The sequence below is a fragment of the Rattus norvegicus genome, chromosome 2 (assembly GCF_021556685.1).
Source record: "Rattus norvegicus strain SHRSP/BbbUtx chromosome 2, alternate assembly SHRSP_T2T, whole genome shotgun sequence".
NCBI lineage: Eukaryota > Metazoa > Chordata > Mammalia > Rodentia > Muridae > Rattus > Rattus norvegicus.
The window spans coordinates 112,338,704-112,352,716 of NC_141535.1; the positions used below are offsets into that span (position 1 = coordinate 112,338,704).

General features: G+C 44.4%; 1 protein-coding gene across 4 annotated transcripts in view; it reads left to right on the forward strand.

Annotated features, from left to right (window-relative positions):
- Positions 1–14,013, forward strand: part of Pld1 (phospholipase D1) — a 206,309-nt gene that overhangs the window by 162,830 nt on the left and 29,466 nt on the right. For all 4 annotated transcript variants that reach the window (XM_087616305.1, XM_087616307.1, NM_001399082.1 and 1 more), the window contains 2 exon segments: positions 281–369; positions 12,763–12,876. In XM_087616305.1, coding sequence (XP_087472431.1) covers positions 281–369; positions 12,763–12,876 — 203 coding nt within the window.

Genomic DNA, 14,013 nt, shown 5'->3' on the forward strand with positions numbered 1-14,013 from the left:
CGGCCTTCTAAGAATGCAGTTTCAACATCTGTGTCAGGGAAGTCACGTAGCCCTCCACTTGAGACCGATGTGATAAACACTGGACAATGTAACAAAGCACATGAGACCTAGAGCCCCATGGCACTTCCCATATTCTGAGCCACTTAGTTTCCTCGAGCATACTCATGTGAGCCATTTTTAAATAGTAAATTTGGTGTTTGTCCCCTCAGCCTCCATATGGTATAGGGCATCCAGCAGAGAAACAAGGCCTTACACAAGTGTCCTATTTTTTTTTTCACAGAACCAATTTTTCATAAGCTGCGCTGATGATAAAGTCGTGTTCAACAAGGTGGGCAATGCTATCGCCCAGAGAATCCTGAAAGCCCACAGGTAAGGTTACCTTCCTGCTCTGTGCCTTTGAACAGAGTTTGAGCTAAACTGCTGTAGCTGCTCTGGCTTCTCTGTAGAAGTGGTTCCCAGGAGCTCATGATGAAAGTATACTCGTCCAAGTCGTCTTGTGAGTCAGGTCTGAGAAATTTCCGGTCTGTCTTGGTGGGAATGTGGAGTTTTCCAGGGTACAGTCAGCTCCCTGGCCTGCCCTTTCCCCACACACGAGGTTTAGATCTGATTTGTTTAATGGCAGATAGTGAACTATGCTTGCATCAACAAGGCAAAGCAGACAGAAAAATTTGCCACCGAGTTATATTTAAACCCTTGTTTCCATATGTCATATTTCTTTGGCTCACAGAATTGTTTCTCAACAGGTTTATTCTGATCTTATCCATGGAGTATGCAGTCCACCCAAAGTCGTAACAGTTTAACAGCTTAGCGTGGCTTAACTATGGCTTAACATGTTTTGTTATGTTTATTTTAATAATATCAGTACTGCTGTGTGTGTATCTCTGTGTGTGTACATGTGTGTGTCTGTGTGTGTGTGTCTGCATGTGCATGTGTGCACATGTGTGAGAGAGTGTGTGAGAGTGTATGTGCATGTGTATGTGTGTGTGTCTGTGTGTACTCACATGTGTCCACTCACATGCCACAGTGTACCTGTGGAGCTTCGAGGAAAGCTTCTGATAGGCAATTCTCCCCTTCTACCAAGTAGGTCCCAGGGATTGGACTCGGGTTGTCCGCTTGGCACCGAGTGTTATTATTCTCATAGCATTTTATGCCTATTTTCTTCTAAGAATTTTATTTCATTTAAAAAAATGTCATTTTATTTGGTGTGTGTGTATGTATGCTCAAGCATGTGCCTGTGCATGTATGTGTAGGCACACACATGCCTACCAAGATATCCTGCTGTCCTAATGTCTGGGGTTTTTTAGTTTTATCTCTAAGTATCTGTGTCTCTGACTCACTTTGAGCTCTTTCTGCATTTGCGTGAGTTAGCAGTCCACCTTCATTGTGTGGTTGTGGCTATAGATTTCCCCCAGCACGTAGGTGGAACAGGCCCCATGTGTCTGTGGCCATACCACTCTGAATGCACCCAGTGTGGTTTGAAAAGACTCTCCTTCCCTAGCTGAATTGTTTTGGCCTCTGGGAATAATGTTTTTTTGTTTGTTGGTTTTTTTTTTTTTTTGTGGCTAATTTGAGCTCTATGTAAAAATTGCAAAGCAAACAGAGTCATTATACCTCACTATTAAAGTCTCTGAGTGCATGCAGTGAAAAATACCACATTTATGCATATTTGGAGATGAAACCATTTTTCCATCTTTTTTCATACCATATGTGGGGATTTTATACCAAATGACATCTTAATGGTAGCTATCAACATCTTCTCTCTAATTCATAATTCCTTGTGAAAGTGGGTCTTAACAGCTGCAGGTGTTCAGTAGATCACATGACTCCTACTATTACTTCCTGTTCTTGTTGCTGTGACAGAATCCCTGACAGGAAGGGTGGCTGTACCTCAGAGTGTGATGGTATTCTCCAGCACAGTGGGGAGAACACAGCAGGATGTGGATTGCACGTTGGACGGCTGGCTGAGGCCAGGAAGCCGACATAAACATAAATACCTCACTTGCTTCCCATGTTTTAACTCAGCCCAGGGCCATGGAATGGCGCTGCCTTCATCAGGAGCGAGTATCTCGTGTTAATTGAGCTAATGTGGTAAATCCCCCCAGACACACCCAGAAATCTGACTCAGGGGATTCTAGACCTTGTCAGGTTCCAGTCAATATTAACTATCACACTTGTCCCGGCTACTTGTCAGCAATAGGTACAAATGGCTTTGAGCTCTAGTCTCTGTAATTTTGATGAACTAAATGTTTCCTGGCTTGTAAATATAATCCACAGATGCTTGGGGAGAAAGAAATGCTTTAGAATGTGAACCATGTTGTTAGTACTTCAGACTGAGTAGGAAGGTAAAGGACTTCCTCGAGTTAAAAAGGTATGTTCAAGAGAAACATTGAACTTTAAAAAATTCAAGACTACTGTGTAAGTAAAATGTTTAGGTCAAGCCAGGCATTGTGGTGAACACTTTTTTTAAAAAAAAGATTTATTTATTTACTTTATGTATATGAGTACACTGTAGCTGTCTTCAGACACACCAGAAGGAGGGTATCAGATCCCATTATAGATGCTTGTGAGCCACCATGTGGTTGTTGGGAATTGAACTCAGGACTTTTGGAAGAGCAGTCAGTGCTCTTAACCACTGAGCCATCTCTCCAGCCCATGGTGAACTCTTTTAATCCCATCATGCAAGCAGATTTCAAGGCTAGCCTGTTCTACATAGTGAGTTCTAGGATAGCCAGGGCTATGCAAAGAGACCCTGTCTCAAAACAACCCCCCAATAAATCTCAAATCAATCTCTCTCTCTCTGTCTGTCTGTCTGTCTGTCTGTCTGTCTGTCTGTCTGGAATTTACAATGTAGACAGAGCTGTGTGGCCATTCAGCCCCACAGATGCTTCTGTGCTCACCTCCCAACTCCAGGCTAGAATTCTCTGCTATCATACGTAGCTTTTTGAAACGTGACCTCTGGGGATTGAACTCAGGCCGGACCATCATGTCTATAGCTCAAGGACCTTGCTGACTGAGCTGTCACCTCAGCTCTAGAACATTTTTCTCTACCATGTCAGTTTGCATCTAAAACATGGGAATATTTCTGAAATTCTAGTATTTTAGAGCAGGAAGGAACTCCGATGTTTTCGGATTACACATTTCCCAGTAGCCCTGTGAGCTGATTCTCAAGAGATTCATGACCACGCGGAAGAGAAGTGCCATCTCTGACCTTACCTTTCTGGTTTCACTAGATAGCTTGAAGTCTGTGGGTGGGCTAGTCTTGTTAGGCATGGTGAAGACAGAACTTTTGCAGAGGTCTCGCAGGCTCCTGCAGTGGGCAGGGGCCTAAGGGCTGAGCCTTTGTCTTTCTTTGTAAATCTCCTTTGCGAGACACATCTGGTTTAGTGACTGGACACGGGCTAGCCTAGAGCACAAAGCAGATGCAGGCAAGTGTCAGCAGGCCGCCAGGTCTGACCAAGGAACATGGGACCTCAGCCAGGTCCCTCCCACCTCTGGTAGTTCCGAGTCCCTGCATCCCGCTTTCTGCTAGGCAGTCTTAGTTTTATTTCAGCTTTGGAATGAAGTCTCACCCCAGTCCCCTGGAGCCTTTTACTTCCTTTTCCATAGCCATCCTTCTTCACGAAATGGGATCCTGCTAGGTCTCTGTGATGTGACCCTGTACTTAGCCCACTGTGATGGAAATCTGGGGGATTGCTGCAGAGAACATGTTTGCTCCAGTCCATGAGCCAGTCTGAGTTGAAACCAGTTCCCAACCCACTTGAAACGTGCCCTTGACAGTTCAGATGTGTGGGGCGGGCAGAATAAATCATGACCCTCTGTCTCAAGCTATCTCTTTCACACCTCAACTGAGTAACCCAAGGGATAAGATAATACTGTTCTGATCAAGACAGAAACATTTTAAAGCACTATGGGTCATAAAATAATGGTATCTGGGGGCCATCTTGGGTCTCTGCCTATTTTGACATTCCTGCTCTGGTAGAAAGCCAGGCGATGAGATTGTGCATCTCACATGCCTATCACCAGGAACTTGTTATACAATGAAAACAGCCAGTTGACTTCATGTGTCTGCTAATACCGAACTGCATTCAAGTTCACCTTTACTAAGCCACCTTTAAAACATGCAGCTTTAAACGCTGTCTAACCTTTCATGATGGTTCTTACAAGTCTGGGCGAGTTACGTTAAATGGCTGCTATGGGCAGTAGCCAGTGGTGTTTTCTGTCCCTGGGGACCAAGGGCATTTTCTTGCCATATGATCCACAGACAGGAGGCCTCTTCAGTCTGTCGATTTGTTTTTCCAATGCTGTTTCTTCAGAAACAGAGAAGGATGCCATTATGTGTGCACCTGTGGTATCAGTTAGGTGATAAAGCACTAGTTAATGTGAAATTATTATAGCATTCCTGGGCCGTCCGTCATCTGCGGGCAGACTAGAGTAGAAAGAGTCATCACAGCTAAATCAACTCTTTTTTGTTCTAGAACAGAGACTCCTAGAAAAATGTCTAACCATTCCTATTTTAAATTGTTAGGTACATACTGTAGAATAAAACTTGCTTAAAAAGAAACAAAATTAATTTGTTTTTAATTTAAAAAAAACAAAAAACTTTCCTTTAGCTCCCAGGCACTGACCCCTAACTCACTTCCTCTGCCTCTGGGTGACAAACTAGGACTGTAATGGGTTTCCCTTTCTGCTGGACTTTTATATTCCCTTTTGAAACAGTTTTAGTGTGTGCATGTGCGTGTGTGTGTATTTGTGTGTGTGTGTATTTGTGTGTGTGTGTTTGTGTGTGTGTGCGTGTGTGTGTGGGTTTGTGTGTGTGTGGGTTTGTGTGTGTGTGGGTTTGTGTGTGTATGGGTTTGTGTGTGTGTATTTGTGTGTGTGTGTTGTACATACCACAGGACCTGAGCAGCGATCAGAGGACAACTTGTGGGAGTTGGTTTACCTTTCCTTTTAATCGAATTAAAATATCAGAGGGTAATTTTTGAGTCTTTCTGGTTTTTGTGGGTTACTTCAGTCAGTCTTCCATCTTGTGAGGCAGGACATAAAGCGTCTCATCCTAGAGAGGAGGCAGCTGAAACTAAGCAACCCACACAGAACTCAGACGCTGCGCTTCAGTACTGTGGAATGTCTCATAGGCTCGTATGTCTGCATGTTGACCCCTACCGGTGACGATGTTTGGGTTGTGGGTTCTTAGACGGCAGAAGCTCACCGGAGGAAGTGGGCCATTGCTCGTAGGAGCTACTGTGCTGGTGCTGTTTGTTTGAGTCTCTTGTAGTCAAGGTTAACCTTGGTGTCACTGTGTAGCCGTGGGTGACATTGAACTTCTGATCTTCTTCTCTCCGTCCCTCAAGCCTTGGGATTACAGTCATGTGACTCCAGGGCTGAATTATGCAGTGATGAGAATTGAACCCAGGGCTTTATGCATGCTAGGTAAACAGTCTACCCTGTGAGCTAATCCCCAACACAGGCCTTGAAGTTTTATAGCCTGGCCCTGTGTCCTGTCCATTTTGCTTTCTGACGAAAGAGACAGTCTGATTCCTGCCACCATGTCCTCCACCATGATGGACTGTGTGCCCTCCCCACCATGATGGACTGTGTGCCCTTCCCACCATGATGGACTGGGTACCCTCATACTATCAGCAAAAGTAAGTCATTCCCTTAAGTAGTCTTTTCTTGGGCGTTTGGTCAAGCAACATGAAATGTAACCAAGTCACCAGGACTTTAGCTTCTGCTCTTCATGCCCAAGTTCAAAGTTTCCCTTGTTTCTGAGGAATTACACATTTTTTGATAAGCTTTCAAAAAAAAAAGCCAAGAGAGCTATTTCATTTAAAAACAAACAAATATTATGCTTCTTAAAGTAATTACTCGGTGGATAAAATTTCTTTCGGTTAGAGGATATCTCTCTCCTGTAATTTTCATATCCTGTAATCTTGCGCTGTGGGAAGGCATGCCTGGCTTGGTGTAGACTCGGTGTGCTGAAGGGTCTGGGCCGCAGTTATCAGACAAGGAGGGAAACGTGTTCACTATGACACGTTTAGGCTCTGCCGTTTCCCTGTGGGAAGAAGGCTACCATCTTCCCATCTCCAGACAAGGTTTGGAGAAGAGGTTACATCAGGACACAGATGACCACAAATCCTGGCAGGGGAGGCTTTGTTTGAGATCATCCTATTGCTTTTATTGTATTCCAAAGCAATCTTATAAATGGTCATTTCAACCTCTGGATAGAAAAGGAGCATGAGGCTGGGGCCAGCAATCGTGTTGAGCCCGAGGTGTGTCCTATCTGGGGTGGTGAAGAGCATTTGCCTTAGTAAATGATTTATAGGGTCTCATTTGGGGTTATGTCTTGGCAGAGGTTAGCAAGCCTGGGGTAATATTGAAGTCAGATGTTCTGGGTAACCCAACCCTCTTATACGTCAAAGCCTGTCATTTTTAAAAGACAAGCAATGAATGGACTCCTGTGTTTGGGTGTAACGCAGTCTGTCACAGCCCACATGGCCTCTTGCATTTAGATCATGGTTGAGTCAAGTGGACATTTCTAGCATCCTGGTAGATTTCAGCCAAGTCCCTCATCTATAAATAAGACAGGGGCAGAGAGATGCATCACATCTTAAAAGATTCTCTAAACACAAAATGGGAAGGGCTATGTCCCGCGAGGCTTCAGAATGAGCCCAGCAGAACTTATTCCACCACAATCTAAAGATTCCTCTCTAAAACACGCCAAGGAGCCCCACATGTGATTTCTCCCTTTCTGACAACCTTTGTCATTGCTATGCTACCCCGTCTGTGTCCTCAGTGCCTCCCCACTCACAGTGAAGAGCCTCCTACCCTGACTGCTCATTGCTACAGAAGCTCCTTTGGGGTTCCTTCAGGTCCTCAGACTCAACTGTGAGCTGATCCCACTTCTCCTCACAGCCCTCCATGCAGCCGAGAGCACAGGCATGAGGGAAGAGGCACTGAGAAGGAAAGGGCTCCATAAGAAAGATCAGGAGGGGACAGAGAGGCCTTCACCTACCTGGAGGGAGCTGCTATTCTTCTTCGAAACATGCAAGCAGCTTTATGACAGCCAAAGGCCTTAAAATGGTCTCTTTTGAAAGTCCACATCCATAGGGTGGAGAGAGCTCAGTCAGTAAAGCAGTAGCCGGACGGACGAGCATGAAGACTGGGTTTAATCCCCATAATCTCTCTCTAAAGGCTGGATGTGGCGGGATAAATGTGATCGCAGCGCTGGGGCCTCAGACAGCTGGATCCCTGGGTTCACTGGCTGGCCTCCTAAAACTGGCAAGCTCTACGTTAGTGATACAGGTGCTGAAGGTGACATCTGAGTTTGACATCTGAGTCTTCCATACACACATGTAGGCACATACATGTGCATTCACACACACACACACACACACACACACACACACACACACACGAAAACATATACACATACAAATAAAAGCTATTTTTTTAAAATAATATAAAATAAAAAGGAAGTAGACTAGGGTCTGTTCTAGTTCCTCTGGAATTCTGCTTAGGATGGAGGAACAATTTTCATTAGCTCTGTCTTCTTTTCTTTTTAGTTAAAAAACAAACAAACCAAACTTTGTTTCTTTGTTTTCTGAGACAGGGTTTCTCTGTGTAGTTCTAGCTATCCTGAAATTCACCGTGCAGACCAAACTGGCCTCAGATCTGCCTGCCTCTGCCTCCTGAGTGCTGGGATTAAAGGTGTGCGCCACCACTGCCTACCAAGACCTAAAGCTGTGTGTTTCTGTGTATTTATACATTTATACACTCCTGAAAAGCCCACAAGAGTGCAGAGGAACCATCAGGAGCGGGATTTACAGGCTGCTGTGAGCCTAGTCTGACTTAGAGGCAGAACCCAAACAACTCCCAAAGGAGGGATGAACCAGTTTCACCTACGTCATTCTCCAGCTCTAGTCTGTCTTACTGCCTCAGCCATCAGGGTCTTTGGCTCCCTCATTCTAAAAGTACACATCTTTGTGCCCTGGTTCCTTTCTGCATTGCCACCCTAGGAGCAATATTTGCTTCACAGTTACAGGCACCAAACGAGGAAGTTAGCTCACAAGAGAATGCTGACTGGGCATCATGACCATGTTGACCACGTTCATGTTGTCTTATTGCTTTGCTTGGTGCCACATTAAGCACACTCCCTGAAATATTTCACTACCGAGTGGTTCCACTGGCTCTAACAAGACTTGTCTTTCTAGGCTCGAACGTTGATTTACATTGTTTAGCTCATATATGTCACATTGCCATAAAAGTTCGTGACTTTTGAAGGAAACTAATTTTAACAAGAATCTTACAGATGTAATCTTCTAAGATTGTATTGTACTCAAGTGGGAAAAGCAACTGTCTGTCTAGGGCTCATTGCCTGCCTATTCTCGTATTGCTTCGAAACGCAAGTTATTCTGCGTGTTAGGGACTCCTTCTCTTCATGACTGCCGATGCTCGGAAAGTGTTTCCAGAGAAACTCAACAGCTGGAATTCCATGGGCTAGGAATACAGACCCAGAGTTTTCTCTTTGATGGCTTCTATTCAACCTCAACTTTATGGGTGAAATTCCAGAGCTACCCTGTTTTTTAACAGTAGTGAAATAGAAGTCGTTTCTGCTAGTTTATGGTACATATTTAAAATTTTCATCCAAGAGAACCACCACATCAAAAGCAGCCAAAGGCCTCCACGGGAGTGGGAGAGTCAGGAAGCCAGGTAGTGTGGATGTTAAGTCTTATAGAGTACAGACTGCAAGGATGCTTCACAGGGGTTTTAAAGCCCATGGTCTCACATAGGCTCTCCACTTTAAAGTCATCTTTGCATTATAAAATCTCAAGCACCACAGGCACTGGGTGTGCAAGACTGACAAGACTGGGCCTGCAAGAGTGACAGTGCTGAGGAGTGATTTATGTTGTGTGTATACACATGTACATACATACATACATACATACATACATACATACATACATACACACACATGTGTGTGTGTTCAGGTCCACAGGGTTCACTCAGTGAAAGATGTCTCCTTGGGGAAGGAAACAAAGGTGGGGACAAAAGGAGTGGAGAAGTTTTGTTGTTTCCTCTGTATAATCCTCTCAGATTTGACACTGTTACACACTGGAAAGTATGATTTATTTGTTGGTTCCTCAGAGAACTAAACATAGAATAACCGTATGACCCATTATTTCCATTAATGAGTGTCCCACAGAGAGCTGAAAACCAGTTTGACTGACACAATGTGCAGATGAACACACAGTGCGTGACTGACCTTTGTGTTTGTTTTGGTGTTTGTGAGTGTTTTTTGAAGGTGGGTCTTACTATGTTGTCCTAGCTGGCCTAGAACTCCCACACGTGGGCCTGCCTTTGAGGGCTAGGATTAAGGGTGTGTAGCACCACACCCTGCCTAATAATGAGATACTGATGGCAGCTTTATTCCCAGCATCCACAAGGCAAAGGCAACCCAACAGTGCACTAGCAGATGAATGTGTACATACAACACGGAAGTGTATGCAATCACAAAGCTGAAGGAACTCTGGAGCATGTCACAACGTGGGGGGACCCTGAGGGCAGTGTGCTACGGAAAACAAGTCAGATCAAAAAGGACGAATATGCGATTCCACATTTGTGCAAAGTCCAGATAAAGTAGAAGTCACCAGGGATTCTAGGGGGTGGGCGGTTGGGGGTGAGAGGTGAAGGAGTAGAGGTAAGGGGATTTCTATTCGTGATGATGAAAAGCTTTGCATAGGGAAGGATCGAATAAAATTAGAACCATAATTAATGGTGTAGACTCTTACAATGGACAAAATGCCCAATTTTATATTTCACGCATTTACCATAATGAAATGTTCAAATGAAATGTTATTAAGAAAAAAAATCAAGTGTAGCTTGACCTATTCTTCATGGTCTTCCAATCTGACTCCACCCCGCCCTCTCAGCCAATGGTGCACACTTGTAGCGTGGGTTCTCTATCAAAGGCTGCTCAAAATAGAAAGCTATGTGAACATCCACCCCGTGTGTGGGACCAGGTCATCCCTCAGCCCAGGCTGTGGGCTTGTCACGAATGAACAAGACACAGAGCCTATGGGTCAACTTCTTAGCCATGGTCTGGGAAAGAGGGAAGCGTGACCCGATCTGACTGCAGAGTCAAGCAGCTCCACTGAGGAAGGTGACTAGAGGTGATTTCCATTCTGGGCTAGGAGCTGAGCTGCCATGCTGCATTAACACACAGGTGGGGTACCGTGGGTATCTCTGGAATGATTCTCACTGGAATATGCTTTTGTCTAGAAAAGTAGTATGTGTTCCTAAGTGTCCCCTTGTGTTTGTCTGGCCTTTTAAATGTGGACTGTGGGAAAATAACTCAGGGCTTCCTGTTCTTCTCCTGTGTCCTGTTTACCATTGAAAGACTGCCTTCTCTCCCAACCAAGGCAGTAACCAAGGCTGCTCACATTTTCTCTGTATTCTTCCCAACTCAAACTATGTTTGCCATCTAGTGAGTAATCCCTGACATTGCAGCAGTCTCCCTCGAACGCCTCATTCCTTAGCCTCACTCCTCCCACTTTGAAGACAAGTTCTGTATTGTAAAAGGTTTAAACGGAATAACACTTGAGAATTAGCCAGTAGCGAGAATTAGCCATGTGCTCAAGCCAACTGTGTTTGTGCACTGTAAGGTAGGCAGAGTCCATCCCGAGCTTTCTCTTCTTCAGAGGCTTTAATAGTTCGCACAGTACATGCTGCCTAGTGGACTATCCAACCTGTGGCCAAGGATAGCTATACAGACAGCCTGGTGAGAAATGGCACACTCAAACAAAGCATTATGAGGGGGCTTTCCCTAACTCTACTTTACCATTCTCCAGCTTATCCTTAGTCAATAACAATGTCTTGCCTCGGTATCAAAAGGCTACATGTGTCTATCACAGCATTGTATTCTGGGTTTCTGAATATACATCAAGAGAAAGAGCTGCCTTTTCTATTGTTTTTTTTTTTTTTTTTTTTTTTTTTTTGGTTCTTTTTTTCGGAGCTGGGGACCGAACCCAGGGCCTTGCGCTTCCTAGGTAAGCGCTCTACCACTGAGCTAAATCCCCAGCCCCGCCTTTTCTATTGTTAAAGCTGCCGTTAAGGAGCTGGAGAGATGGTTAAGAGCATCAGTGGTTAAGAGCACTGATGGCTCTTTCAGAGGTCCTGAGTTCAAATCCCAGCAACCACATGGTGGCTCACAACCATGTGTAATGGGCATCCAATGCCTTCTTCTGTAGTGTCTGAAGACAGCGACAGTGTGCTCATAGACATGGAATAAATATTTTTTTTAAAAAGCTGCCATTTAGTAGTTTAATTTTCCTTTAAAAGTTGGCCTTTTAAAGTGTTTCATGTGCTGGGGATTTTAAAACGAATGCTAGCTAGGACTTGCTCTGTAGGTAAAGGTGCTTGTCACACATGTCTAGTGACCTAAGTTCAATCTCAAGAATCCACGTAGAAACCACCACCGAAGAGCACACATGGGTGACCCATGGCTCTAGCCGCATATGTAGCAGAGGGTGGCCTTGTTGGGCATCGATGGGAGGCTTGATGTCCCTGTGTAGGGGAATGCCAGGACAGGGAGGCAGGAGGGAGTGGGTGGGTGGGTGGGGAGCACCCTTATGGAGGTAGGGGGTGGGCAGATGGGAAGGGGAAAAGGGATAACATTTGAAATGTAGATAAAGAAAATATCCAATAAAAAAAGAAAAAAATAGTGGAATGAGAGAACCATAAAGCTGTTCTCTGAACTCCATACATGGGCTGTAGCATGTGTGCCCATGCTCCACACACAGTAATGATCCTTTTTAAATAAGGGCCACTGAGATGGACCAAACAATAAAGAGGCTTGCTGCCAAGACTGATATTCTGAGTTCAATTCCCAGGCTTCACATGGTAGAAAGAGAAAGGTGATTCTCACAAGTTGTTTTCACACACACACACACACACACACACACACACACATATACACACACATACACACATACACACATACAAACACATACACATACACACAAACACATACACATACACACTCACAAACACATACACACACACACACATACACACACACACATACCCATGCATAAATGTTTAAAAAATGAAATAAAAATTTACACTAGTCACTCGGAATTCTTGAAGAATCCCTGGTAACTTCTGTGGCTGGAACTTTAACGTTCCTAAACAATGATGATCTTGTTTTGGAAAACACACTGAATTCTATGTGTACATTTGATTCTAAGACATAGGCACTGGGAACCCCACAGTCATGAATCAAATGCCTCCAATTTGCCAAACTCTGTGACTGTAACTTTATATATATATATATATATATATATATATATATATATATATATATATATATATATATATCTACACTACGGTTACATGTATTTAAATAAAATCTGATTTAAAATTATACATATGCACACAGTCTCATTGTGGTAACACCCTTTTCTAAAGTTTGATCTACGCCACTTCCTACGCCCTCTCCCATGAGATCAGCAAGACTTATTTTAAACTGCCTTCTGTCCTGCAAAGGAATGTAGAGGAGGAAGCAGACACAATTCCCTCTTTACTGCCAAATTAAGTTTATCATTCAGCATGGTGCTCCACGGTGATAGCTGGGATCTGAGAGCCACCCGGGCTGAGTGGAGGAGGCTGTCTTTGAAGCAGTGTCTTTGAATCGAAAGCCCGTGGTCTGCTTGGATGGTGGTGTGTAGCTGGCACTTGGTTTTATTTGTTTGTGACTTTCTTCTGCAGGGAAGGCCAGAGATATCGAGTGTACATCGTGATACCACTGCTGCCGGGATTCGAAGGAGACATTTCCACAGGCGGGGGAAATGCCCTACAGGCAATAATGCACTTCAACTACAGGTACACTGAGCTTCAAGAAGGGAGCGGCCATGTTTTTGCAAGTTTGCTCTGTATCGTGCTTTTAAACCTCACCTGTACTAGGTGATGAGATTCAAATGTCACAGTTATACCTGGTGGCTCTGTCAAGTGCAACAGCACCAAAATATTAGTCGCTCTGTATCTGTCTCCTGTCTGTCTCTTCTCCTCCCCTCCCCTTTCCTCCTTCCCTCCTGCTCTCCATCTCACTATCTAGACCAGGCTGGCCTTGAAGTTCAGAGACACCCCTGCCTCTGCCTCTGCCTCCTGAATGCCCAGCTCCTGCATCTTTTATATTCATTTTAATACATCATTTAATGAGAAATATCTCTGTACCATGAATCCCTTTATTCTTTTCAGTAGGTAGAGAAGAGTAAAGCAGGAGAAGTAAGTGCTAACACGACGCAGATACGGTTTGAGTGCATTCGGTTAGACAGAGCAGAGATGACAACCTGGATGTTTTCTTTATGTTTCACACTTTTCTAATCATCCCTTTTGGGGGTCGAGGAGGGGACAGAATGAGACTTTATGTGGACCACACATAGAAGGGTTCAGGGCCTTGGTCACACTTGGGTGGAGGGTGGCATGTGCCTTGCTTGGCTTCAAAGGTCCCCAGCTGCTGCTGATGACAGTTTGAGGGTGCCCTTGGGTGCGATTGAGGTGGCGTTTGATGCTAAGTCTCATATGGCCAGGCTATCTTGGAACTCCCTATGCAGCTGAGGCTGACTCTGAACTTGTGATTTCTTGTCTTTACCTCCCAAGTGCCGTGATTATATGTGTGTGCCACCTGCCTGGTTTGCAGTGCTGGGAATGGACCCAGGTCTTCCTGTATGGGATTAAAGGCATGAGCCACCATGCCCAGCAGTTGGTTTCTTTCTCCCACTGACTTCCAACTTGTGCCTGTGTATCTGCCAGTATTTTAAGTAAATATTAGGGCTGATGCTGTTACCTGGGGGGAAATTCATCTGGTTACAATGACAGCCTTGGGTCTACATATTTGAAGATGGGTTCATCTCTGATGTTGTCTAATTTAGGACATAACTGTGTTACTTTGTGATGTTTGATGTTTGTACTCTTGTACTCTATCTGCTTTCTTGGCAATTCAAATATTACTTTTGGAAT